We start from the raw sequence: 27,313 nt of genomic DNA, 5'->3' as shown, positions 1-27,313 counted from the left end.
CAGGGACAAAAGCAAGGCCGGCCCTACTGTTGGTGAGGCAGTTGCCTCAGGCAGCAGATTTGGAGTGTCGGGAGAAGCCAGTAATTATTTAATTTATTATGTCACATTTTACTCTTGGGCAGCAAAGAGAAATGCTTGTGGGAGTTTCTGCTTCAAGTGCCAAAAATAGCTTGGCTGGCCCTGGATAGGGATGGGACATAAATTAAACTCAGTTTGCGCATAAAGCAGAACTTACTTAATCCACACTTTCCAAACCGATACACAGCCATCCTTCAAACTTTGTACTTCTCCAAAGTTTTGTGATGCCGTTCTCCAGCCAAGAAACATGCCCAGAAATGTACATACCAATATATAAAGTGTGCATGTAAATGCATTTATTGGCAAATATAGCATACAAAAAAATGTTTTGCATGAGGGAAAGCAGTGCCGCAAAAATGTATACGTTAGCCAAAGGTGCATGCAAACATGTGTACGTTAGGTGAAATTTGCATTGAAATCTTGATTACATTTCTCAAGGACTTGAAAAATAAATTGCATACTGATTTGGAAACACAAAGAACTGAACTTAAGATTGGAAAAATGGGAAACAGAAAAAGCAGTATGGGCAGCCCATCCTTAGTTCTGGGTATTCTGTATCTTGACCTGTGGGGTTGGGGGCCACCACCTGCTGTTCCACTTGAAGAAGAAAAGTGTTTTGGGCCAACTCAGGCACAAGAATGTAGCTCTTTTTTTAAAAAAAGGAAACTTCCAGAACCGTTTTGGGGGTTATTGGTGCCCAAAGGACCACATAATGGAACAGATTATTAGCTCTTCAGCCTCAAGGGTATCTTTGCCATTCACTAAGGAATGAGTTTTGCTGGGTTTGTTTCTGAAGGCCTCTATAGAAACATACTTATGCCAGAGCAAAACGCCTGTTTCTGGGGAAACTTTGCTGACTAGGCAGAGTGTTTGGTAGGGATGTGGTTCACCGGAACCCTCCACAACGTAGGCTATAAATTGCCATCATCTGATAATTGTGATCTATGAAAATATGCAGCTGCTTTTTGCTTAGAAAGAAAGTGGAGGGAAAATGAGGGGAAAGGCTTTCAAGTCAAAACACCAAAATAACACACTCATGTATGTTTCTACAAAAGAAGGAATTCTTTGGCATGCCTCATTTACTCTTTGCAACCAGTTGTGAACCACAAAAGCATTTTCATTGTGTTTTCAGATCTGAATAGCGCATATGGCTTACTGCTGGCGTCTCTCAGTGGGAAGGTTTTCAAATGGTTTGTGAACGCGGAAGTCTGCGTAACCGCTCTATGCGCAAGATTTGTGTGTCACACCCACTATCTCCAAACACCCCATCTCAAACACACCTCCGACCCCCCCCAAAAAAGCTTTGAAAACACACAGGAGAGCGCCCATTAGAAAGTAATATAAAATTCCAGGCATGGCTCGACATACATTAACCCTGAGAAAATATCATGAAGCGGCAAGCCCATTGGTATTTGTTAACCACTTTGACCAAACCCATCAAAACCTTGTTTGTTCACGTCAAATAAAATAGCTCATTTTAGTGGTTAACCCTACTGCCTCATCTTGGGGTAGGGGGCGGGGGGACGTCTGATGCACAAAGGTTTCAGGAATGTCTCGGATTTTAAATTGTCTGTTATAGCATTCTTTAACCATTTGCTGCTTGGGATGCGAGAATAATGAGTGGAGTTTTGCTTTATCATGTAGCAACAAGACGCCGACGCTGCCCCCCAAGCCTTTTCTGGTCTAATGCATAAGCCCCACTATCTCTCCTTCCAAGAAGCTGCTGTTGCCACTTCCCAGAAGCATTTGAGCAGCAATGGGGCAAACCATGCTCGTCTAAACTTATTCCAGGCCTGTAATAAGAGCGTGCTGCTGTTCCTTACTGCTATCACCACTTGTCAGCAGCAAGCACAGCTTAGCTGGTAATTACAGGACTTACTCCAGCATGCCCTGAATGGGAAGATGAATTGAACTGGGCAGGCAGGGCAACAGGACTGGGAGGACCTTGGCAGGCTCACATCCATCTTTGGGATTGCTTGGCCTACATGTATTATGGTTTCATTGCCCATACATTTCCGCTCTAAGTGAATACTTTACTGCCTGGTTCCTGCAGAGGGGCTGTTATCTTTAACATTCCACTCACAGCCCAGTGTGTGTCAATCACTTCTCCTACCTGGGCAGTTATCTTTCCACAAGGGCCAGCATTGATGCTGAAATCCAACATCGCCTGAGATCTGTGAGCGCAGCTTTCTCCCAACTGAAGTTCAGAGTGTTTGAGGACCGGGACATTCACAGGGAAACCCAAATGCATGTTTACAAAGCTATTGTACTACCAACCTTACTGTATGCTTGAGAAACATGGACCACTTATAAACGCAATATCTAGCTCCTCGAAAGATTCCAGCAATAGAGTCTCCAAAAAATGTTAGACATGACTTGGGAAGACAGGTGAACTAATGCCAGTGTACTGGAAGAAGCAAAGATCACCAATGTCGAAGCAATGATTCTTCAACATCAACTTTGTTGGACTGGTCATTTTGTGCAGATGCTTATCATCTTCCAAAGCAACTACTCTATTCCAAACTTAAAAATGGAAAGCGTAATGCTGGTGGTCAACAAAAGAGGTTTAAAGACTCTCTCAAGACAAATCTTTAAAAATGTAGTATAAGCACTTGACAACTGGGAAAGACTGGCCTGTGAGCACTCCAGTTGGAGAACAGCCTTTACCAAAGGTGTCATGGGCTTTGAAGATGCTCAAACTCAGGATGAAAGGGAGAAACATGCTAAGAGGGAGGCACGTTTGGCAAACCCTCACCATGATCAACTCCCACCCGGAAACTTATGTTCCCACTGTGGGAGGACGTGTGGATCCAGAATTGGCTCCAAAGTCACTTATGGACTCACTACTAAAACCGTGTTCATGGAAGACAATCTTACTTGGCTACGAGTGATCTCCAAAGAAGAAGATCATTAACATTCCATGCACAGTCCATTGTGTTGAAGGCATCAAAATACTTACATATTCCACGTGAATGGGTGATCACACCCCTCTTGCTTCTTGTCAACAAAGGAGGGTGGAGGGGTATGATGCAGCAGAGGACTGAACCTGCAGATTGAAAGGGAGAAGCGTAAAGCATTGATAAGAAAGTCAACATCAAAGATTGAAATCCATGTTTGGATGCCAAACACAAGTCAGTTATTGACTATCAGTATTTACTGTTGCAAATGTTGAAAGAGCGCCCCTTCCTCCAGATCCCTCAAGGCTGCTGACACATATATTGACCAGATCATATGAACACAAGAAGCTGTCTTATACGGAAGAAAACCAATGGCCTTTCAAGCATTGTCTCTTCTGTGAACAGTGGATCTCCAAGACTTGAGGCAGGCCAATTTTTTCACATCCTATCCCTCCATGTTATTTTAAATGGTCAGGGTGCAGAATGAACATGAGACCTTCTGGGTGCAGAGTTCTGTCAATGAATTACTCTTGTATTAGACAAGGGTTTTTCACTCCAAAATAAAGTAAAAAATGGGGGGGGGTCATCTTATACATGGGTAGTGCAGAGGGGAGACAGGCGAATGGTTGCATCCACGAGCATTAATTGGCTGGATAACTGCACTGCAAAATTCAGGCAAATGCAAATCTCAAAGTGTTTTGGTCTGTGTATTGTTTCGGAAATTGCAAATTAAGTAGGTTTGTCTTTAAATGTCCACTAAATAGAATTTCTCCTCTATTGCGAGATTAACCCCCCATTCCTACAGAGGATAACCAGTGTGTCTGCAATAGGTCCAACCTGCTAAAATGCAGTAAAGCTTAGAGCATATTACAGCACTCAAATGTAAGCAATATGGAGATTTAGCTGTTTGTACTACATGCACTTATTTGAGAACTCAAAAATTGACACTCAAAAACTCATGGCAAGACTCTAGAAACAAAGCCATACCAGAGAAATTATATATCTACACAATCTCAGGTCCTGCTATTTTATTTATTTCATTAAATGCTCCTTGAAGGGCAAAGTTATTTTAATATCCACACCCAAGTCCCTGTCATGGTAATGAATATGAGTTGCTTATGGAAACTCATAGCATGTGAAAATAGAAATGAGACCCCAATTTAGGAAGAACATCATCGGTTTGGAAAAAGTACGACTATTATATTTGTTTTACACACAGGTTTGCAAAATGGAAATCTTAATAAGTTTCACAAAAGTAAACTTTTGTGAGTTACCGCAGACCGCAGAAGCAGGGTTAAGGGAATTGTTTGTCTTTTGAGGCTTTGTTGGAGAATTTGGCCAGACAATAAATCAGCCAAAATGGTTCAAACAAAATACCCAAAGGCTAACTCTCACATCCTATGCTAGCTCTGTATGTACAACATTTGGAAGTTATCAGCAATATATCTGAAATACATTCTGAATGCATGTGCATATATATATATATATATATATAAATTTGTGATTCGAGGACCCGATCCCCGCTTGGGGAATAAAGACACATGGACACAGAATGTAAGGTTAATGGGTAAGGTAAAGGCCACAACTTTATTGATTACAGCATGTGAGAAGGTATTGGCTTAGGCATTGGAACACGGAACATTAGACTCCACCCACTCGTTAACCATCAGTAGGGGAAGCCTGTTGATGCTAATCCAACTATAGGCTCTCTTCCTGATGTCACCGAGGGTCGTGTCATGGCCCCCCGCCACAGGGGCATCGGACAGGATCCACGACCGCCGGATTCCTTTAGCGGAATACCCAAAATTGTCGGGGAAGGCGATGGCCACACCTTGCCACCTGAAACACCAACAACACATTCCAGTGCCTAACCGCCAAATGCCACGAAAGTTGTGACGGTTGCTACGAGGTAGGCGGAAAAAACCAAGAGGCCGGGCCAATTTAGCCAATTGGAAAAAAACTCCTACCAGGCCCCCTGGCTAAACAGGGCGACCAACCAGAGGTCCATAGCAAAGTCTCAGGAACAGCTAATCTAAAGGGAGTGGAGGGTGCAATATCCAAGTTCTGCCTGCCTTATTAAAGGTAAAGGTACCCATGCCCGTACGGGCCAGTCTTGACAGACTCTGGGGTTGTGCGCCCATCTCACTTAAGAGGCCAGGGGCCAGCGCTGTCCGGAGACACTTCCAGGTCACGTGGCCAGCGTGACATCGCTGCTCTGGCGAGCCAGAGCCGCACACGGAAACGCCGTTTACCTTCCCGCTGGTAAGCAGTCCCTATTTATCTACTTGCACCCGGAGGTGCTTTCGAACTGCTAGGTTGGCAGGCGCTGGGACTGAGCAGCGGGAGTGCACCCCGCCACAGGGATTCGAACCGCCAACCTTTCGATCGGCAAGTCCTAGGCGCTGAGGCTTTAACCCACAGCGCCACCTGCGTCCCTTATTAGACTACAGTAATTCACTTTACATGGAGATGCCTTTGAAAAGTGTCGGTTCCGGTTATTTGATAAATTCTCAGCATTGGTATAAAGCTTTTGAGTCTCTAAGTTATTCACAGTCATTTTTGCTTCACTCTATCCTGAAATCTGATATGATGAAAGGCAGTATAAAAATTATCACTGTCATTGCTTTCTAATTTTACTCTGGGATGCTAGAGTTTGAGCTTTCTAAATGGCAGATTCCTTCCTAAGCTGATAAGCGTCACATCTTAAAAGCACGGATTCGTAAAAAAATGAAAAGGATAAGCAGCTGCCTATTCTGAAAAGACAACTCTTTCTTTTTTACCTTCTGCTGCCTGTGGGAAAGGCCTGGGATGTAAGACTTGATTTTAAGAAGCACACAGCTTTCTCCTAATAAGTACCATTAGGTTCATGTCACTATGAGGCTCCACTCTCTTTAAGTGAAGGAACATTTAACAGAAGAGGATGTAACAGCTTCTTGGGACTAATCTTTTACTGCAGTGCTGCCAACAAGTGCTAATCCTTTGCCAAGGGACTTCCATAATACTTAGCAAATGTTCGTGATCAGGACCACCCAGGAACTTTATAAGATTTGCATTTTCGGGCTTTTATTTCTCATTATGCCCTGAGAGCAAAGCACCCTTTAGTATGTGTTTACATATCGGTATCTTGCTTCGTGTTTGTTGGGTCCACTTGAGGTGGGGTGTGTGTGCGTGTTCATCATCATCTTCTAAAAGACCTGATTTTAAAGATGGTCCCTGGAATGGAAAGCCATCTGCCTTTCTTTAGCTTTTTAAAAAACATTTATATATTGCTTTTTCATCAACAAGGCAGCTAAAGATATTAAAAAGAGATGCAATGAGCTTGTTGTTGTTGTTTAGTCATTTAGTCGTGTCCGACTCTCCGTGACCCCCTGGACCAGAGCACGCCAGGCACTACTGTCTCCCACTTCCTCCTGCAGTTTGGTCAAACTCATGCTGGTAGCTTCGAGAACACTGTCCAACCATCTTGTCCTCTGTCGTCCCCTTCTTCTTGTGCCCTCCATCTTTCCCAACATCAGGGTCTTTTCCAGGGAGTCTTCTCTTCTCATGAGGTGGCCAAGGTATTGGAGCCTCAGCTTCAGGATCTGCCCTTCCAGTGAGCACTCAGGGCTGATTTCCTTAAGAATGGAGAGGTTGATCTTCTTGCAGTCCATGGGACTCTCAAGAGTCTCCTCCAGCACCATAATTCAAAAGCATCAATTCTTTGGTGATCAGCCTTCTTTATGGTCCAGCTCTCACTTCCATACATCACTTATGCAATAAGTAGGAACAGCAAAAATAAGCAGGAGAGGTGCCATTACAAATGATAGTATTTTTTTGCTTCAAAACTACACAACTGTTGCTTGTCACAGGAAGGTCGACCACAATGGAGCAGGTCAGACGTCATCCAAGAGGGAGTTTCAGAGCTTGGTGTTACTGTCACAAAGGCCCAGACCTCACTAGACTGTTATGAGCTGGAGGAAGAATTGTAGGTTGTATGCTAAGACCCTTTAAATTCCAGACTAGCTTCCAGGTGAGGCGATAGCCTGGGCAATGGGCATTTAATGCAACAAAGGAAATGGCTCGGTGCCAGAGGGCAAATGGCTGCACCCCCTCCCTCAACTAGCTGGTAGTTAGAAAGACAAAGGTGAAAATTATGAAGGACTACACACATGAAATGGATTTTATATTTATAAGATATAACAGAGAGGTGCTGCTTGTGTGGAAGAAAATATGGCTTGCTGTTAGATTGGACAACAAGTAGTAATGGATGAAATGGAAATTTAAGAACAGAAGATGTGGCAATAGGAGGATGAGATGGACATATGTTTGCAACAGGAGCAGGAAACTTGATTTTAAGAAACTATTACATTTAAGTAATTTGGATGGATTTGTAATAATTTGGGAAACTAATAAAAACTAATATATACAAAAGAAAGACAGACAAAGGTGAGAAATGAGAGTTGAATAATGTGAGCTAGAAGCTGGAAGCAAAGCAGCAGGCTGGGAAGCCAGAGAAACAGAATGATGCCTGGTTTCTGCTTGAATCCAGTGTCACAAGCTATGGGAGAAGCAAGACCCTGGGTTGGGGTGTTAATGCTGTGAACAGTGTATATATGTGTAAATAAACCTTTTATCATAATTACACCACAGTCTTCTCTGTGCCTCATTCCAAAGAAAACACAAACACTGGGTAAATGCCCAGAACCCCTGAAATTTCACACAGCTCAGAGACTGGGCTGGCATGAAACAATAGACACTGGAGGAAGCCAGAGTGGGGCATCTGAGGTAGATCTTAAGCAACAGATAGTAGGTACATGTGGAAGAAAGCAATCAGATTTAAGGCCACAGGATGGTGGTGAGTTCCCTTTCCCTCATCATACATTCTCTCATACATAATCACATGTACAAACATGTACACCAATGATCCATCACCATCTCTCTCTCTTTCTCTCTCTCTCTCTCTCTCTCTCTCTCTCTCTCTCTCTCTCTCTCTCTCACACACACACACACACACACACACACACACACACACACCCTGACCCATAGCCTCCCTTTCCAGCACTGGGGTTGTTAAGAAGCCCAGCTGCTGCATGTCTAGTTGTTTATTTCCACCAAAGGCTTTGAAGATGCTCAAACTCAGGATGGAAAGGGGAAAAGTACTAAGAGTAAGGCATGCTTGACAAACCCTCACCATGATCAACTCCCACTCAGAAACATATGTCCATACTGTGGGAGGACGTATGGATCCACAATTGGCCTCCACAGTCACTTACGGACTCACTATTAAAACCGTGTTTATGGAAGACAATCTTACTTGGCTATGAGTGATTGCCAAAGAATTTCCTCACCATAGTGGCACCCCTGTTCTGGAACTAGGCTGTCTCTCATGCTACCCATACTTAGGGGACAGGTCAAAACTTGCTCATTCCTTTAGGTCTTTGGAACCTAATGGCTCAGTTTACATGTCAACACTAAGCCAAACCATGCAGGCGAGTGGAGGGGTTTCGGTTGCTTTGCCCTTCCTCTGTTCTTCCCACTGCTGTGCTGTTGTGAGCTCAGCCACGGTTTGGTTTAGCATGTTGCCTGAACCTGGGCTCATGGTTTTGTCTCTTCCAGACAAATCTCCTCCTCACCACGCCATCTCTAAATCAGTGCTGGGTTTCCCACCCCAACAACTATCCAGAACAGATGTGGGAGCATGGGAGACAAACAGGAAAGACCCGTTGCACAAGCAAACTTTGTTCCACATACACAACTTAGTTGAATCCCGCCTCCAAATTTTCCCATGACTGCTAAATCTGCCGCAGTAACAGGACATCACATCCCTAAATAATGAAGATGGTGATATTCAGCTTTCCTAGAGACAGACAGACAGACAGACACACTCATGCATCATAAAACAAAACTTGGGTTTGTGTGCTCTGAATGTACAGCTTTCAAATGACTACAGCTCCAATGACCAATGACCTTCTTGGAAGGGAACCTCAATGAACTGAATAGGACTTAGATTTCTGAGTAGATCAGTATAGGAGTGCACTGTAAAATCGTTTTTAAATTTTGAATTGTAATTAGGTTTCCTCTCCAGTTGTGGGCTTGTAAACATACTTTACCTGTTATCTGAAATTCCTCATACAGGGCCCAAAACATCAGGGTAATGAGTACGTGTTGTTCAATTAGAAAGTTTTACGATGCACATCTTTCTTCTCAATCTCTCCCACATCTATTATAAAACTTTGGGATAGTTGGTTTATAGCCATAGGCCCTTGAACCTTGAGAACACAACACACTATAAATGTGTTAATGTCTTCTTGAAAGCTTTTTTACATAGCTTGGGTCTACCACCATAATTTGGCTTCGGTGACCAAAATACCAATTGCTGCTTAAATGCACAAGTTTGCATTTTTCACGGGGTCAAGAAGCTCTGCCAAGACACTCTGCAAATATCAAAGGCAAACCATCTAGAGAGTGCCCCAAAGGAATCAAGATGGTTGAAGACTGAAAACCAAGTTAATCTTAGAAACCACCTGAATCCAATCCTGCATTTTATACTACTGAGGTCATTGTGGAGCCTGCAGGGCCAAAGTGTGCTTACAGAGGAAGATCACCAGATGAGGACAGGTGCTTAATCCTCTTTCGTACATACATGCATCCATTTATTTGTATGCTACCTTTCCATGGCTAAAACAGCATGAAAAAACACAAATACAACAAAAGTAACCACAAACAAAGATAAAACACATCAGAAAGTATGCCAAATTGCAACCATTTCTACATAATTCGTAATACGTTTTAAAAAGATAAAGGTAAAGGTAAAGGGACCCCTGGCCATTAGGTCTAGTCATGACTGACTCTGGGGTTGCAGCGCTCATCTCGCATTACTGGCCGAGGGAGCCGGCATACAGTTTCCGGGTCATGTGGCCAGCATGACTAAACCGCTTCTGGTGAACCAGAGCAGCACACGGAAACGCTGTTTACCTTCCCGTCGGAGCGGTACCTATTTATCTACTTGCACTTTGACGTGCTTTCGAACTGCTAGGTTGGCAGGAGCAGGGACCGAGCAACGGGAGCTCACCCCCTTGCGGGGATTCGAACCACCGACCTTCTGATTGGCAAGTCCTAGGCTCTGTGGTTTAACCCACAGCATCCCGTTTTAAAAAGGTGTGTGTGTGTGTGTGTGTGTGTGTGTGAATGACAGCAACACCCTCCCTCCCCAACAATAGCCCAACCCAACAGTTTATTCAGCAGCCTCAGCTTTTGCAACTGGAGTCAGACAGGCCCTCCCAGGCCAAGTGGGAAAAGCATGCAAGGCAGGGAGCAGGTCTTCCAGGACCTACAGCCAAGATGTGCAAACACCACTTCTCACATGCAAATGACTCTCCAAGGATATTTCCCCCACAGCCAGGTTCACTTCCGATTTCAGAGTCTGACTGGGGCGGGGGGGGGGAGCATTTCTGAGCCTGGTGGGAGCATATATAGGGCTGGATCATCAGAAAGGGAAAAGAGTTAAACATCTTCTCCATGAGGGTGACCATGTTTGAAGTCACATTTCCACCATATATTAAAAGTGCCGTGATCCCCCTTAAGTAGTCATGGCTCCCTCCACCAAAGAATCCTGGGGACTATCATTTGTCAAGGGACCTGAGAGTTATTCCCAGTCCCCCCCCCCCGCTACAATTCCCAGAGCTTTCTGGGAAGAAGGTTTTTATTGTTAAACCGCTTTGGGAATTGTAGCTTGGGGGACTGGGAGTCTCCTACAAACTCCCAGCTCCCTGTAGGCTTCAGGATTCTTGGGGGGGGGGGTTATGACTGTTTAAAGTGGTATCACTGCACTTTTAATGAATGGCGTGAATGTAGCCCAAGTCCAGTTTAAAGATAAAGGTCCATGATAAGTGGGGAGAGCAGAGGCCTAGAAGTTGCCCATCCTCTGGGTCTTTCTTGGTGTTGTGTTTCTTGGTGTCCACTGTTCATCCTTTCCATCCATTTTTTCCTCAGCCCCTAGATTTCTTTTACAAGACATACATGCCTCTGGGGGGCTGGGCCCACAGAAAAGAGCACTTTACAAAGCTCAACCATTCCAAGGTCCTTCTAGGAATGCTTAGGAATTGTTAGGAAGTTCTTTGGATTGCGGCCCTTGATTCTTAATAATAATAATTTCATGCTAGTTCTTCTAGATGTCTTCAGAGAGGGGGGAGTGGAAGAGAACCCTGCATTTTTTTGGTTAACTTGTTTCCTTAATAAACATGTTGATGTGGGACACAGATGAAGCCTCTTCTCCCTGTCTCTTTTTATAACACAACCCATTGTTTACTTTTTAAGAGAGGGTTTTTTTTAACAAGGACAGCTGTTCCAAGTACAATCTATCCCATAATTTGGCTAACTAATGGAAGTTCTGAAGGCTCTGCCAAAACTCAAAACTTAATTGCTAGAGCGGCCCCCCTGCCCCGGTGCACTTAAACGAACAAGTGATTAAAGCCAATGCATCTGGACCCAAATCTCAGTCCTTTGGCACAAGACGTAAACTCTGTAACTATTTCACCATTAATTGACTTCAGCTAGAGACAGGACTTGTTTGTACAGTTGCTAATCCTTGGTGTTTTAACACTCTCTCGGACAATTTTAAGTATTTCTTCAGCTTCGCAGTACTACGGTTTGCAGTAGTTATCAGGCGACAGCCAGCCTTGAAATACAGCTTCTCAACTAACAGTCACCATGAGTAGTATCTTATTAACAGATGGCTGATGAAAGATGACATCTTAAGGCAGACTTTACCAAGGCAAAAGAAATGTGAATAACTGACGACTCACAGAGTGCATCCATCCACAAGTTGTACCTCCCCTCTTGCAAATCCGAACAATGCTCAGCTAAGGTGCAGAATTCAAAATTCATTTGTAGAAGCTCTAAAGATATATCAGGGGTAACATAAGCATGCAAGTGCGTTCAGAATTACTCCAAGTATAGTTGAAACCTGGTCATCTCCCCAAATGGAAAAATAGAAAGATGTAAACATGTAAAATCAGACGATTGGTCCATCTAGCTCAGTGTTGTCTATTATACCCGATTGACAACAGCTTTCCAGGGTTTCAGACAACCTTACCTGAAATATACTCAGAGTCGCAAAGTGATTTCATGCTCTTTATCCAGCTCATAGTGGTGAGGAGGAATGAATGAATGTCCCCTCAAAGTATCTGCTTTATATACATTATTTACACAATGGGCTGCACATGATTGGCTAATTCCAGAATTCTACTGTAAGCCAATCAGGTTCTGGATTCACTTCTATCTGGAGCATGATTGGGTGGTTCCTGCCAACCAATCGTACTGCTGCATTGTTCTAGGACCAATCAGACTGCTGCATTCTGAATCCTATTGTTCTAGGACCAATCAGACTGCTGCATTCTGGATCCTATTGTTCTAGGACCAATCAGACTGCTGCAGTTTGGATCCTATTCAATTCAGTACATAACATTACCTGAAGGCACTGGGGATTGATCTGGGACCTTTTGCATGCAAAAGCATGGGGTCTACTGCCAAGGCCCTCCCACAGAAGGCAAGGGTATGTTGCTAGTATCTGTATTGTGTTTGCATTCCCCAAATGGTATTGGGGAAAGGAGTTGGCAGTTGGGAGCTGGTTGGTTATTCTGTTAGTTGATCCTTTGACCAAGAACGTGGGAGTGTGGTGACTTTGAGCAGACACTGTCTGAAGGTGCTTGTGAGGATGAGCAAGCTATGGATTAACAACTTATGCACTGCTATGAAGGAGTTTTGAAAACAAAAGGACTAAACCCTCTCTTGGGCTCAAGGGAGAGAAATGTATTGCATTCATTAATACATATATGAATAATACTTGTCAGGCTGGCACAGCTGAACAAGTAAAGTTTTATCTTCAAATCTTGTGTAAGGCATCTGTTGTTGTTTAGTCGTTTAGTTGTGTCCGACTCTTTGTGACTCCATGGACCAGAGCACTCCAGCCTCCTCCAACCTGGTGCACTCGAGATATTTAAGTTACAACTCCCTATTGGCTCTGCTGGCTGGTATTGATGAGAGCTTCTAAGGGTACTGGGATGGGGATGGCTGAACTATACTTACCTCCAACCTAGGTCAGGAATCCAAAGTTCCGTCTCACGATCCCAGTATCCTTTGAGCATCTGCCTTGAGAACTCCATCCTTTGTGACTACCAATCGTAAATGGATTTTGGCTGCTCCCTACCTTCCTTCTTTATTTACTTTTTCATTCAGGCTTCATTTTGCCCAAATGTGGCTTGAAACGCAGCCGGAACAGACAGACAACAACCTCAGTACATTTTATGCTGCTAATGTGAACATACCCTAACTCTCACCTCTGTCATTGTAAGTGGTCTTATGCAACTCACAACCTTTCAGCCTTAACCCATCATCTCCTGTAGAGGAGTATTGACACTGTCCTGCTGTATAGCCTTGTTGAAATCAGAGGTGAGGCACCTGGGACCATCCAGATGTTGTGGGAGGTCAACTCCCATCATCCTTCACTGCTGGCTATGCTGGCTGGGACTGATCAGAACTAAGAGTCCAACATCTGGAGAACAGCAGGTTCTCTGTCTTTGTCACAAGGATTATTGATGCAATCTCTGTGTGGAAGACACAAGATTTACCCACCCGGGAAGAATGGCAGATGAAGTTGATGGACTATATGGAACTGGCGGAAATGACTGGCAGAATCCGAGACCAGGGAGAAGAGTCGGTGGAAGAAGATTGGGAAAAAATTAAAGATTATTTACAGAAATACTGTAAAATTAATGAATGTTAGGAAAATGTTGGAATGAAGTTATATGGCTTTAGCAGAAATGTTATAAGGAGTTAACTACAAATAGATTTCTAATGCATTAAAGGGAAAAAATAAGGTTAGAATAAGTTAAGATAAATTACAGGACAGAAAACAGAAGAAGATGGAAAGGAATTGCTGAAACAGTTAATTGAAGTGGAATACAAAAAGGGAGGTGTGAGGAGGTCATGGAAACAAGTGAATGAAAGATAAGATACTGAAACTATTGGATGTGTTTTAAATTGTGTTTGTTTTGTGTTGTTAGTTTAATGTTTTAGTGTTAGTGTAATGTAGTGTTTTTGTTTTCGTAGTGCATTGTATTGTTTTGTTTAATTCTTTTGCTTTTCTCTGTAATCTTTAAACTGTTAATAAATATTATGTTAAAAAAAATAATTGATGCAATCTCTGTGAAGCTCTTTGGGCATTCCTAAGCCACATAACTGCTGCTGCATCACCGCTACCTATTGTTATCCCCCTTTAATATATTTTTTTTAAGACAATGGTGGTCCCTGACAGCACAATCCTATGCATATCTATTCAGAACTAAAAGCTCATGGAGCTTAATAAGGCTTACTCGCAGGTAGGTGAGTATACAGCCTTATGACTCCCGTTCTTCAAACTCAACAGAACAAGCTTCTTCAGCATTTCATTATGAATGCCGCATTCCATAGCACATGCCTCCCTGTAACTCTGGAGACATAAAATAAACCTGCACTGCAGCTTCCATTTAAAACAAATCTCTTGTGTTGGAAATGGAATTAAGTGACTAGGAATCTAATTCGGCAAATTTTGCTACCTTCCTGTACTGATCACCTTTCTTCCTATAGTGTTTCCCTTGCAAAATTCCAATCTCCTCTGGAAACAAGAAAGCAAACAATAAGGACACTTGAATAGAATTTTTTGGTCAGTTAATTTTCAATTTGAAGTAATGCATAGTTGAATTTGTTTGCACTGTAAACGTTTGACTAGTAAAAAGAGCTTTGTTTTGCATACCCACTTCCCTTCCACAGCCAAAAATCACAGTAGGCTTCACAAAGAGAACTCTTTAAGTCTTGAGTGGGATACACACTCGGCAGTGGGTTTCAACTGTACGTGCCACTGTAAATTGAACTGTGAATTTTAATCCCATTCTCAAGTTAGCCTTTCTGCCCTGCTGGTATATTACACTCCACATACTCTGCTGACCACGATGCGTTCCCTGTCATGGGGATCTTGAAAGTGCTTAAACAAATGAAATTGTAGGAATCAGTTTCGTATTTCCTGTCTGCATTCCAAAGCGGAAAAGAACGGGGCCGGGGTTGAGTTCCTACAAACATATGGAGCTGTCGTCTTCTAGGTCAAATCATTGGGTATACCTGATCCAGTAGACCAGTATCAGACAGAGGTTTGCCAGGGTCTCAGGGCTCATTCACACTTCCACTTGTTCCATGCCTAGAAAGTGCTCGTCCACACATAGATATACCCAAATCTTATACAATACTATAACAAACAAAATTCTTAATAGAATCCACCAGACATAGCTGAGGTGTGCATGAGAACAGAGTGCAACACATCTTCAGAGATCACACAGGTATTATCCAATAGGTCCTGTAGATTCATGTAACACTCACCTATTGCACTGATGGTGGTTATACTGTTAGGTGCTCATTTCCATTTCCCCCTAGCTGCTACATAAAACACTATCATACCAGTTTGACCAACAAACATGGCAAGGCAGAAAAACATAGGCAGTGACAGGTCTACAATATCGCTTCCATATTTGTACCTTTGTTGTTGTTGTTGTTTAGTCGTTTAGTCGTGTCCGACTCTTTGTGACCCCATGGACCAGAGCACGCCAGGCACTTCTGTCTTCCACTGCCTCCCGCAGTTTGGTCAAGCTCATGCTGGTAGCTGCGAGAACACCATCCAACCATCTCATCCTCTGTCATCCCCTTCTCCTTGTGCCCTCCATCTTTCCCAACATCAGGGTCTTTTCCAGGGAGTCTTCTCTTCTCATGTGGTAGCCAAAGTACTGGAGCCTCAGCTTCAAGATCTGTCCTTCCAGTGAGGACTCAGGGCTAATTTCCTTAAGAATGGATAGGTTTGATCTTCTTGCAGTCCATGGGACTCTCAAGAGTCTCCTCCAGCACCATAATTCAAAAGCATCAATTCTTCGGCGATCAGCCTTCTTTATGGTCCAGGTTTCACTTCCATACCTCACTACTGGGAAAACTATAGCTTTTACTATATGGACCTTTGTTGGCAAGGCGATGTCTCTACTTTGTACCTAGATGTGGCCAATAAGAGGACTGAAAGATGCATGCTTGCATGAACTTGGCTTTTCCCATCAAAATACCCACAGACAGCCAACAGGAAAGTACCAGGAGCCCAATGGCAAGTATTTTTCAAGGGCAAACGTGAGATTTATACATACATTTAAATACACATGAGAGTGCTTTAAAGCTGATGCAATAGACACAGACGCTTGTTTACCAAATGAATGCATTCTTGGTGGAGAACGTCTTCTGATAAGTCACTTCTGAAAATGTTCTAAATGCGACAGACTTTTCTTGTCAATGCCTGCACTAGATACTACAGGCACCATTTTCGTAAGCAAACAGTTGTAACCAAGAAGGAGAATAAGACAACTGGAGAGATGGGATTGCAGTCCATACAAGGGAGCAGTAAAAAGTTATGTTTAAACATATGCTGCTAACTACATAACAACAGATGGCTCAAGAGACAGGCAACAGGATCCAAGTTGTCTGTCCAAAGCCTTGTTTTAACTTAGACAATCTCTGACCTCCTTGCTTGATGATCTCCCCATTCACATCTTTGCTGCAGTACTTAAAAGTCACATCTTTTAACAATGGGGATTCTGTACAAAGGCCAAATCTAAAGTTAGGTCACATTTGCTTCTGGCAGAAAAATTATCTGAGCTCTGGAAATACCAATGCATCTTTAAAGAACTGGAGGGTTCTTGCTCCTCTTAAAGTGTTTGTTTCTTTCCTCTTGTGACACTGAGAAATATAACTCCTGCCACGGGGCGGGATGACGGCATCCATCATTTTGAAGACCTGCAGTTGCCTCCATTCATATTGAGCAAGCCTATATTCCATTTTCTTCATAGGGCATCATGGAAAATTAAAGGAAGCACGGGAACATGAGCTAGAACTAGACTGAATATAGAACACTATTTGTTTACCTCAAGGCAACGGAAAACAATTAGTCTCCCAAGCCAGGTCACCAAACAAACAAGCGAGCATGCAATGTACCTAGACCAGACTTGGAACTCCAAATTCAATTATCGGAATAGCAGGCTTCAGAAAGAGGAATGCTAGTAGTGCCCATAGGTAAGGCTTATTTTAATGAAGATAAATAGCATTGCGAACCGGTGGTTCCCTCTTCCCAAGCAAAGCCTTTAACTCACACAAGTTGTGCCATCAGTTCAATCACTCTTGAGTCACCATCAGAGTTAGAATCATAGAGTTGGAAGGGACCATGCAGTCCAGTTCCTTGCAATGCAGGAATGGTTTTTGTCCATGGTGGTGCTCAAATCCACAACCCTGAGATTAAGAGTCTGATGCTGTACTGACTGAGCTATCCTCCAAAGGGCAGGGCTTTCCTTGGTTAAACCAGGATGCTTAGATGGGGACTGTGGCGTTTGCCTCCTAGGATGGGTCATAAGGAAAGGGTTAAAATGGGTGTCATGTGATTGGCCAGCAAGAATGCAAGGGGGGAATAAAAGTTAGAGTGGGAGGTTTTGAAAGTCAGTTGAGGTTTGGGAGTTGAAGAAGGAAGAGGGAGGTTTAGGTGTGGGTTGGTAGAGTTGTATTGTGAGAGAGTGAGAGGAATTGTTAGGTGGAGTCAGATAGATAGTTGGGAATAATCAGTTTGGAGTTGTTAGGAACTAAGAATAAGAAACTGACAAGAGAAAACTGAAACCATAAGCTTGTTCCTGCATTTAAAAATAAACTTGATTATTTGTTTATGTTAACAACTGTCTGGACTCCGTGTGTCCCCGTGAGATACGGGGTGGTGGCAGCGGAAAAAGCTATCGCAGTGGCGGCACAGGGTCAATAGACCGTCAAACATCCGGGGGCCCTGTGTGTGATCGCCACAGGGACCTTTAGTAACTTGGTTGAGGCAGCAAAGGGTGAATCGAGAGGCAAAGGATATGAAGAGAAGTTGTATACTCATTGAGCTGAAGGTCTAGAATACTCCAGCATTTTCAATGACGAAGCTACGAAGAGCCCTGCTCTATCAACACGAAGTCCCATCGAGACATCATGCCTTCAACAGCAGCCAAACCAATGCCTTTAAGCTCACAAAGCTGGGTATGAAGGCAAACAGCATCCCTCTGTTGTTCTCTCCCTTCCAAGAGTGGCACCTGCACTCAAAGACATCCTATATCTGAACTTGGAGCCTCCACATTGCTAACTCCATCCATTTGTCTGCTCCTCTTATGCTCTGATTTAAGATGGTGGTCATTGTGGTCATGAATTCCCTTATTTAGGAGTGTTCAAGAGGAAATACTTTAGGTTTTTGGTTTTCATTTAGTTTCAGTGGGAAAAACTTCAACCGTTCCAGTGCTGGCTTTCTGTTGGGAGCTCCAGAGAATGGCTGCTTACCTTTTCGTGGATCTCCTTTGGTTACAGAAATCTGTGGCAGCAGTGGCGCAGCGTGGGTTGTCAGCACCCGGGGCAAGGCAAGTAATTTGCGCCCCCTAACCCATGGATTTGCGCCCCCTTACCCTAACCCCCAGATGTTGCGCCCAGTGCCGTCGGCCCCCCTGCACCCCCAAGCTACGCCACTGTGTGGCAGGCAGCAGGTGGGCATAGCACAGAGAGATGTTCTTCGCTGGCAGGCAGAAGGATACCGAAGGCAGTCATCCCATGGTCTAAAATAAGTAGTGGATAATGGGGCCTGCCTACCTGCCAGTGAACAAGGGAGGGAGGGTGGAAGGAAGATTTCTCATTAAAATCAGCGGGCTACAACATGTGACCTATGTCTCACTTTTCTTAAGGTGGTTAACATCAGTATGAGGTCACAGTGACTCGTAATATCAGCATGAGATCACAATGACTAGTTGCGTGGCAAGTTCCCGCCTCCCCCCCCCCAATGAAATAAAGACACAGGACAACAGAATTCAGGTTAATGGGTCAAATTAGGCCACAACTTTATTGGATTAAAGGAATTGAGCGGTATTGGCTTAGGCATTGGTCCCAACAACTAACCGGCTTGAAGGTTGGTAAGGGTTAACCACCAGTGGGAGGAGTCCTGCTGAGGCACATCAGCTAGGATCTCCCCCCCCCCCCGGCGTCACCGCGTGGGGGCGTGCCGTGGGCCCACACCTCCTTAGGCTTTGGACAAGGCCACGCCCCCGGAATCCTTTACCGGATTACCCTTTGTTTGGGGGAAGGTGATGGCGCTCCTTCCCCCCCTCATCTGCATAACAATAAAACAGTACCCCCACCAATGCCTAACCGCCACTGGAGCCTGATTAACATCAGTATGAGATCACAATGACTAGCAACATGAGCATGAGATCACAATGACTAGTAATATCAGCATGAGGCCACATTGTCCACTTTCTCCTTCCTTTACTGAAGCAGAAGATATGCAGGCACAATCTTTCTCTCTCTCTCTCTTTCATGGTGGCAGAAAGAAACAGGAACTATCACCTACAACCACCCAAGAGCAATCACCAGTCAGATAAGTAAGTGTATGAGTGAGTAAGGAGGGAAGAATATTTCTGAACCAAATGAACACTGGATTAGATTATTAGAGGTGAAAGCCACCAGCATGCAAAGTCCTACTCTAAACAGGGCTGCCTTCAGATGTCTTTTAAAAGTCAGATAGGTGTTTATTTCTTTGACATCTGGTGGGAGGGCGTTCCACAGGGCGGGCGCTACTCCCGAGAAGGCTCTCTGCCTGGTTCCCTATAACTTTGCTTCTCGCAATGAGGGAACCACCAGAAGGCCCTCTGAGCTAGACCTCAGTGTCCGGGCTGAACGATGGGGATGGAGACGCTCCTTCAGGTATACTGGGCTGAGGCCATTTAGGGCTTTAAAGGTCAGCACCAACACTTTGAATTGTGCCCGTAAACGTACTGAGAGCCAATTTTAGGTCTTTCAGGACTGGTGTTATGTGGTCTCAGCAACCACACCCAGTCACCAGTCTAGCTGCCACATTCTGGATTAGTTGTAGTTTCCAGGTCACCTTCAAAGGTAGCCCCACGTAGAACGCATTGCAGTAGTCCAAGCGGGAGATAACCAGAGCATGCACCACTCTGGCAAGACAGTCCATGGGCAGGTAAGGTCTCAGCCTGCATACCAGATGGAGCTGCGCTAGCTCTTGCAGAACCACTTGAATGCCTTTGGATGTAGTTTCACTTTTCCAATCCAATGCTATAGCACAAGGTATAAAACAACCCCTCGGAAGATGACTTCTGCATGCAGAAGGATACCTTTTGATCCAACCCATGAAATGGTTTTTGAATAGCTGCACGGGGATGTATAACAAAGTTTTTGTTTGTGGAGAATGGAAAGACTGGGCTGCAGTCAGAAAGGGGGCTGCTTGATTCATTTTCCATAATGGCCAACTGGACGTAAATGCTCAATCTCAGCCAAATATTAATCTCAATTTATTGCACTTGGGTAGCCTGTCTGTGTGATGGAAATGGCAGACGCAAAGGAGAAAACAACTTAAAGAAAGAGAGAAAACTCATCTGTGCTTTCAAACAGAGCAAATGGTGACATTACACAAAGTACATTTGTTTACCAGTGGTGGTCAGGGATTGAGGAGCCATCTTCATTTATTTGTTAATAATCCACTCAATGGGCCTCTAATGGCCTGTACAGCCTATGTCTGGAAACTTAGTTTGACCAGACTAGAACTCTCAGCTGAATTAGGCCAAATAATGTAGGGAAATTATTCGGGAAGCCAAAAATAATACAAAAGAACATTACTCAAGACAAACACAGAAGTTCTCTTGAACAAGAGTTCTTCCCATAATAGAACTTTACATATTATTAGTGGACCTCCACTATTCAGTATCACTTAGTAAGAGGGTAAATTAAAGGACATCTCCATTATTTATTGTTTGGGGTTAATTGTGAGATAGATAAAATATATCACACATACAAAAGTATGGTCTTAAAGAATACATTATAATAAAGTAGCAATTGCATATTATATTTAAATATTGACACACACTTATCTGTGAGAGCTTCATTGGAAAATGTTTTCCCCCTTTTATGAATAAACTGAGTGAGCTGTGAAATCAGTGGTCATTTCAAATATATCCCTTTCATCAAAGATTAGAGGTCTTGGAGGGAAGTTCAATAATCCTTTCAAAGAATTGCAGGACAGTGTTGAAGATGTGAAAAAAGACCACTCATGTCAATGTCATAAAACAAACCTGCACCAGCCGATAACATATTTATCCTCAAAATCACATTTGAGGGTTGCTTTACTTCTGGTAAACTTAATGGATATAGAACTTCTATGACACTGGGGAATAAAACACTTGGGCCATAGTAGAAATATTCCAGATATTGTCCAGGATACAAAGAGCTGTAAGTGTGTCCTGTGGGCCAGGCATATGACATGTGAGTTTTTTCTCTTTCTTTTTGATGAGTAGATGCCCAAGCCCAATCACAAGCTGATGCTGTATGTCCTGTGCACTTCAGAAAACAATTTGGCCATACAGTATAATATATGCTTTTAAGATAAAGAAAAATGGGGTTGAAGGTAAATGAAATGGAGTATCTGGAAGAAAGGCATGGCTGATTAGCTTTGAACAACAACAACAACATTAAACTTTTATTTGTATTCCGCACTCCCCAGCTGAGACCGGGCTTAGGGCAGCTAACATTAAATAGGAGCATTCCTATTAAAAGGTGAAGATTACAGCATGATCATCTGTAAAAGCCCGTTGCACTGGATTCATTACTAAATCCCAGGCAGGAAGTGATTGGCCAGTGTGAAGTGATTGGCCAGTGGGAACCCAAGGGGAGGGGTTAGAGTTAGAGTTGTGTGGAAGTCAGTTGGGAGTTGGAGAAGGAAGAGGGAGGATAATTGTGTGGGTTGGCCGAGTTGTGTTGTGAGAGAGTGAGAGGAACTGTTAGGAGGAGTCAGATAGAAAGTTGGGATAATCAGTTTGAAGTTGTTAGGAACATATAGGACAGTACAAAAACTAAGATTAAGAAACTGCCAAGAAAAATTAACTGAAACCATAAACTTGTTCATGCCTATAAAATAAACGCAATTAATTGTTAATGTTAACAACTGTCTGGACTCCGTCTGTACCCGAGAGAAATGGGTTGGTGGCAGCGGGGAAGCAATCACAGTGGTGGCACAGGGATCAATAGACCATCAAATGTCCGGGGACCTTGTGTGATCGCCACACTATGTATATAAATCACAATAGCCTCAAAATGGGAAGCAACACACAAATTGTGGTGTTTTTTTTCCAAAGAAGAGAAAATGCAAGTCTTTGAGGGCTAAACCCAAAGCAAGGAAAAACGTTTCCACATTCCTTTTCCAAAATGTGCAGTTGCACCCACTGACTTCTCTCTGTCACTGACTATTCATGTTATTCCAACAACGCAGTCCTACGCAGGTTCAGTTGTAAGTCTCGTTTTCAATGGGCTTTACTGCCAAATAAGCATTCTTAGGATTGCTGCCTTAGTCACACAACACATCCCCAGACGTCTTCTGAGATTCCTCAGTATGAGTCCAGAAAGTCTGATGTTAGTCTTTATGTCACATCACACAAAATCTCATGCTTTCTGTCAGGGGTTGCTTGAGTTTATAGAGAGTACATTTTCTCGTAACAGAAATAGGCTGGTTAATATAAGTGCTTTGATTTATAATCTTGCAACATTCGGTAAAGTGTTCATGAATTAGACATACCGGAAGTCTTATTCCTTGACTTAATCAGAAGTTACTCAAACACACACACAGTTCTAGTTGAGCAATATCTGTCTGTGGGGGGAAAGCAGCTCCTTAATTTGAGAATCTATTCTTTAATGTTTCGGCTTCATTCATTCAATAAAAGCCAAGATTTTTAAAGGGTCTTCCTGATGCCATGAGGTCTAGACAACCTTCTCACATCTATGCATAATTCCAGGAAAGCAACAGGATAGGGGGTTTCACTGGCCAAAAGATTTGGTTTAGCCCACCTTAGTCCAAGGCACTTTGTAGGCTCTAACTCACCCCCCCCCCTCTTGACAGATGTGTATGAAGTTTTCAGGTATGGAAGACCCTCCAGAGAAGATAAAGCCTGCCAAATTACAAGCAGATAGGTCCAGGGGCTATTGTGCTGGGTACCTTTAATTCTGACTTTTTAAAAAAAGGATACGCCTATAACTTTTTTTACGTCTATAGCAGAATTGGATTACATTTGCAGGCATTGTCACTTCTTCTAACAACACAAATACTGCCAAATTTCTAGAAGATAGTTGCAGTGGTATCCAAACAACAGCAGCTATCACAATTCTTGGGGTGGATAGAAAGGAATTACTATAGCATTTTGTAGACAACTGGTCTGAAAATTGCTATCAGGAGAGAGGTATCCCTGGGTGAGAAACCTGGCAAATTGTGGATAAATATGTGTGGAGTCTTTTGTGGTAGAACTTTTAAAGCCGATTGTGGGGGGCGGTGGAGCTAAAAGTTTTCACTTTGCAGGTAAAATAATTATTTCTGATTACAAGCTTGACCTGAAAGTCACAATGGAGTTCTATTTCCACACTCTCCCCACTGTGGCACCTGCTTTTTATTCCCCGTCTCCTCACCCTAGAATTATTCTTTACATTGGAAGCTTAGCAACATTAATTTCCCTTTCAGCAGATGTTTGTCTGCAGCATTATTGAAATGTCTGGATCAATGAGGCACTTGAAGACTCCTTGCTTTGATCTGTGCTGCCTCATAATGATCCCACATCACCTATGGCAAACCAAAAATTCCTCTGAGGGACTCTGCATTCATTCCCTCAGGATTCATCCCAATCTGATCTGCACTGTTTACTTCAGAGGTTCTATTCATGTTGCCTCATACAGATCCTTTGTTGTTGTTTAGTCGTTTAGTCGTGTCCGACTCTTCGTGACCCCATGGACCAGAGCATGCCAGGCACTCCTGTCTTCCACTGCCTCCCGCAGTTTAGTCAAACTCATGCTGGTAGCTTCGAGAACACTGTCCAACCATCTCGTCCTCTGCCGTCCCCTTCTCCTTGTGCCCTCCATCTTTCCCAACCTCAGGGTCTTTTACAGGGAGTCTTCTCTTCTCATGAGGTAGCCAAAGTATTCGAGCCTCAGCTTCAGGATCTGTCCTTCCAGTGAGCACTCAGGGCTGATTTCCTTAAGAATACAGATCCTGCTTTGCCCCATATCCTTCTAAGGCACCCTTTTCCAGCTTTGGATTCACTTTTTTTCCTGAATCCAATGCACACCCACACAACAGAATATGTCCTGTCCAGCTCCCCAAGTTTCCTTAAGGAAAGATGTTTGTTTAATATCCTGCCTTTCCCAGATCACAACTACAAACTGTTTTGAAGCAGTATGTGGCAATCCATGTTTGCAATGTATACTTTTGGCCATGTCAGTTGCTTCTCCAACACATTCACAGAGGAAAGGACAGAATAAATATTATGAGCCCAGTCTCAAGTCTCTGATAACCTTTAATACCAGACTAAGATGTTTATTCAGTGTGACCCAGAAAGAAGCATGTACCACGCACACTGAATCATCCACACCACTTCCTGGACTACCTGAACCCATCTTATTTCAATAGCTGCTGCATTCCCACTCGGGTTTTTCAAAGGTTGGCAGCTAAAGCCCTGGAGAGAACAGGGAGGAAAGCATCCCACAGCCTCATCATTTAATTCCAGTCCCAGTCACTTTCCTTGCTGTGCCTTGAACAACTCTGGAGAAGTTCATGAACTTTTCAAACCAGATTTTGAGAGGCTCGGGATAATGTCAATTGCAAAGCCAATAGCAAGTCAAATAATTCAAGGTTCCAAGGGAAGAGTGGAACTTGTTTGGACCCCTAGCTCCAAATAAAAATGCAAATTATGTGCAAGTGACCGGCGGTGTCACAGAGACTTAATCATAAACTGACCTTGCTGGTTGTCAGCGCTCAGCTATAAAAACAAGCAAACCTTGAAACGTGTGTCATGTTTCAGTGAAGATCTTCTGATTAAACGTTTCTTCATTGAGTGTGCTTCCTGTGGTCAAAATTCAAAGCAGCCTTTACCACAGTAGGGCAACGTGGTGCAACTCATCCAAGAAGACTGCTCCTTAAACAGGGACATGCTTTGAGCTCATGGGGCCATCGTAGGCTGTAGTCAAGCACTATTTGTCAGATCGAGAATGCTTCACATGTGATATTTCCTGTGCCTCAGGGTAGCCCAGAAATAGCAATAAACCTTAATAAATGGGTGTGCTAATAAATAAGAGTTAGACAGGCAGCCTGTCTACATGGTAGACTCTCCTTAGCTAGTGAAGTGAAAGCATATGCTGCCAGATCGTGTATGCTCTCCCCAAAACATGGGTGGTCCTCCAAGCTGAAACGTCACATTTACCCCATTCCTTCAAGATTACAGTGTGGAGTCCAGATCTTACAGTATGGTCATTTAAAGAGGGGCTTGTCCAAGCCATCTCTCCCAGCCAGCCTGCAGCCAGCCTGCCCAAGATGGATCCATCAGTCTTCTTCCTTCTTCTTCCCAGAACACTCTGCTAAAAACCTCTCTTTTTCTGTCACCTCACACCCATATATCATAGCAACCTTCGAAATCCCCTCTGCTCACACCCCAGGGCACGGGGGGAAGACAGTTCTCTTGCATTGCCAATGGAACTCAGTGGCCCTGTATTGTTTCTTCATGGGGGCCAGGTCGTTTTGCATAGGCTAGCCCAGAAATTCCTCTGCAGCTTGTATTTTTCCCTTCTGGGATTTAGGGGGATGGCACTGCCGATCAGAAGGTTGGCAGTTCGAATCCCTGCGATGGGGTGAGCTCCCGTTGCTCGCTCCCTGCTCCTGCCAACCTAGCAGTTCGAAAACACATCAAAGTGCAAGTAGATAAATAGGTACCACTCCGGTGGGAAGGTAAATGGTGTTTCCGTGTGCTGCTTTGGTTCGCCAGAAGTGGCTTGGTCATGCTGGCCACATGACCCGGAAGCTGTACGCTGGCTCCCTTGGCCAATAAAGTGAGATGAGCACCACAACCCCAGAGTCAGCCACGACTGGACCTAATGGTCAGGGATCCCTTTACCTTTTACCCTTCCAAATCTATAACAATATCTTGCTCAAGTTGACATTGGTGTTCACTCAGAATATTCCGTAATGCATTGAAACCAGCATGGGAGGTGCCGACATCAAAAGTTAATAGCAGGCTATATTTTTCTTTTCTATGCATCAATGCTTGTAATGTGAATGGGTTTCTCTCCCTCCCGCCCGCCCCTTGGCATGGTGGCCAGGCAGCTTCTCAACTCCCAGCTCCTTATCACTTTCAAAGGTGACAAATTACAGTTGTGTTTCTTTCCACCATGGGTTATTTCAGACAAAAGTGGCCCATTGGGGTGGAAAGAGCGATATCTATAACAAAAGCAACAGAAAGTCTTGACTGTGTCCTGCTCTTGTTGGCTTGTGAAAAATGTTGTTTATTTCTTTAGCAGTCGTAACAACAGCAGCAGCAGCAGCGCTTCTTACCACTGGAAGCACCATAAATATGTCAGAGTTTGTGTGCATGTACTATGGTAGCTGCATCATAATCTATTCAGAGTTTCTGACTTGTTTTCCTGGTTTGTTTCAGCCGTTCCCTCTTTAGGGCCTCTTACCTCTCTAGGGCAATCCTGGAGCAGAACCACAGAGGGCTGGGATTGCAACTCTTCCCTCACAGCCCCAGAGATCATAAATCAGCTGCAAAAAAAGCAACTTTTACTGAAGTGCATGGACATTGCTTTAAAAACAAGAAAACAAAAAACCACCCTTCTGTCTCTCCCAGTAAGGAAAAGCTGCTTGGCAGTGGGGTTGGGAGAGAAATAGCTCTTCAAAATATGATGTGTTTGTTTTAAAAGAAAGAATAGTTTGTGCCAGGAAGCATGTAACAGGTAAGACTTCTGTGGGATTAAAGTCCAGGGCTGTGGGTCTCACATTTTCTACAGGGTTTCATTCTCCAAGGGCCAATACTGCATGTTGCAAAGCAACCCCGCTGCTCAAAAATCTTGATCATTCCACCTTAAGGCTATAGAAATATGGGCAACTGTGTGTCTATGTGTGTCTACCTTGCCAAGTAGAATTGTTTTTGGAGGGGAAATTACTGGAATATTTAGACACTGCCATGGTGGTGGCTTGTGGGAATGTCACCAGCAGTGGAGAAAACCGATTGGGCGCCTGGGGCAGCGTGTGTGCCCTGAGCCCAGGGGTGGGGCCACCTGCCCGCAGGGTGGGGCGAGCCAGGGCAGGACACTCCATGGGGCCTCCAAGGAGTCTGCCTGCCTCCTACCATTCAGCCAGGGGAGACAGTGGGTGGACCATTTGGGCAGCACGGAGCCTGCGGGCACCCAAGCCACCACGACACTCC

The 27,313-nt window shown here is 43.9% G+C and overlaps 1 protein-coding gene and 1 long non-coding RNA gene across 16 annotated transcripts in view; one reads left to right on the top strand and one right to left on the bottom strand.

Moving 5' to 3' along the window:
• The window catches only part of LOC309367264 (uncharacterized protein), a 279,394-nt gene extending 260,655 nt beyond the window's left edge, over nucleotides 1-18,739 (bottom strand). For all 15 annotated transcript variants that reach the window (XR_014166959.1, XR_014166960.1, XR_014166961.1 and 12 more), the window contains exons 1-3: nucleotides 18,556-18,739; nucleotides 18,363-18,402; nucleotides 3,038-3,124 (exon numbers count right to left, since the gene is read on the bottom strand). Coding sequence is in view for 5 of the 15 variants with exons in the window: in XM_081906678.1 (XP_081762804.1) it covers nucleotides 3,038-3,124; nucleotides 18,363-18,402; nucleotides 18,556-18,570 (142 nt within the window). In the remaining 10 variants the exon portion in view is untranslated. The remainder of the gene's footprint in view (nucleotides 1-3,037; nucleotides 3,125-18,362; nucleotides 18,403-18,555) is intronic.
• A 611-nt stretch (nucleotides 18,740-19,350) lies between these two features.
• Nucleotides 19,351-26,829, top strand: LOC309367421. The gene is made up of 2 exons (XR_014167157.1): nucleotides 19,351-19,450; nucleotides 26,543-26,829. It is a non-coding gene; the product is annotated as an uncharacterized lncRNA (long non-coding RNA).
• The last annotated feature ends 484 nt before the right edge of the window (nucleotides 26,830-27,313 follow it).

The sequence above is a fragment of the Podarcis melisellensis genome, assembly GCF_964234715.1.
Source record: "Podarcis melisellensis genome assembly, chromosome: 3".
In the NCBI taxonomy this organism is placed as follows: Eukaryota; Metazoa; Chordata; class Lepidosauria; order Squamata; family Lacertidae; genus Podarcis; species Podarcis melisellensis.
This window is presented reverse-complemented; position numbering and strand designations above follow the sequence as displayed.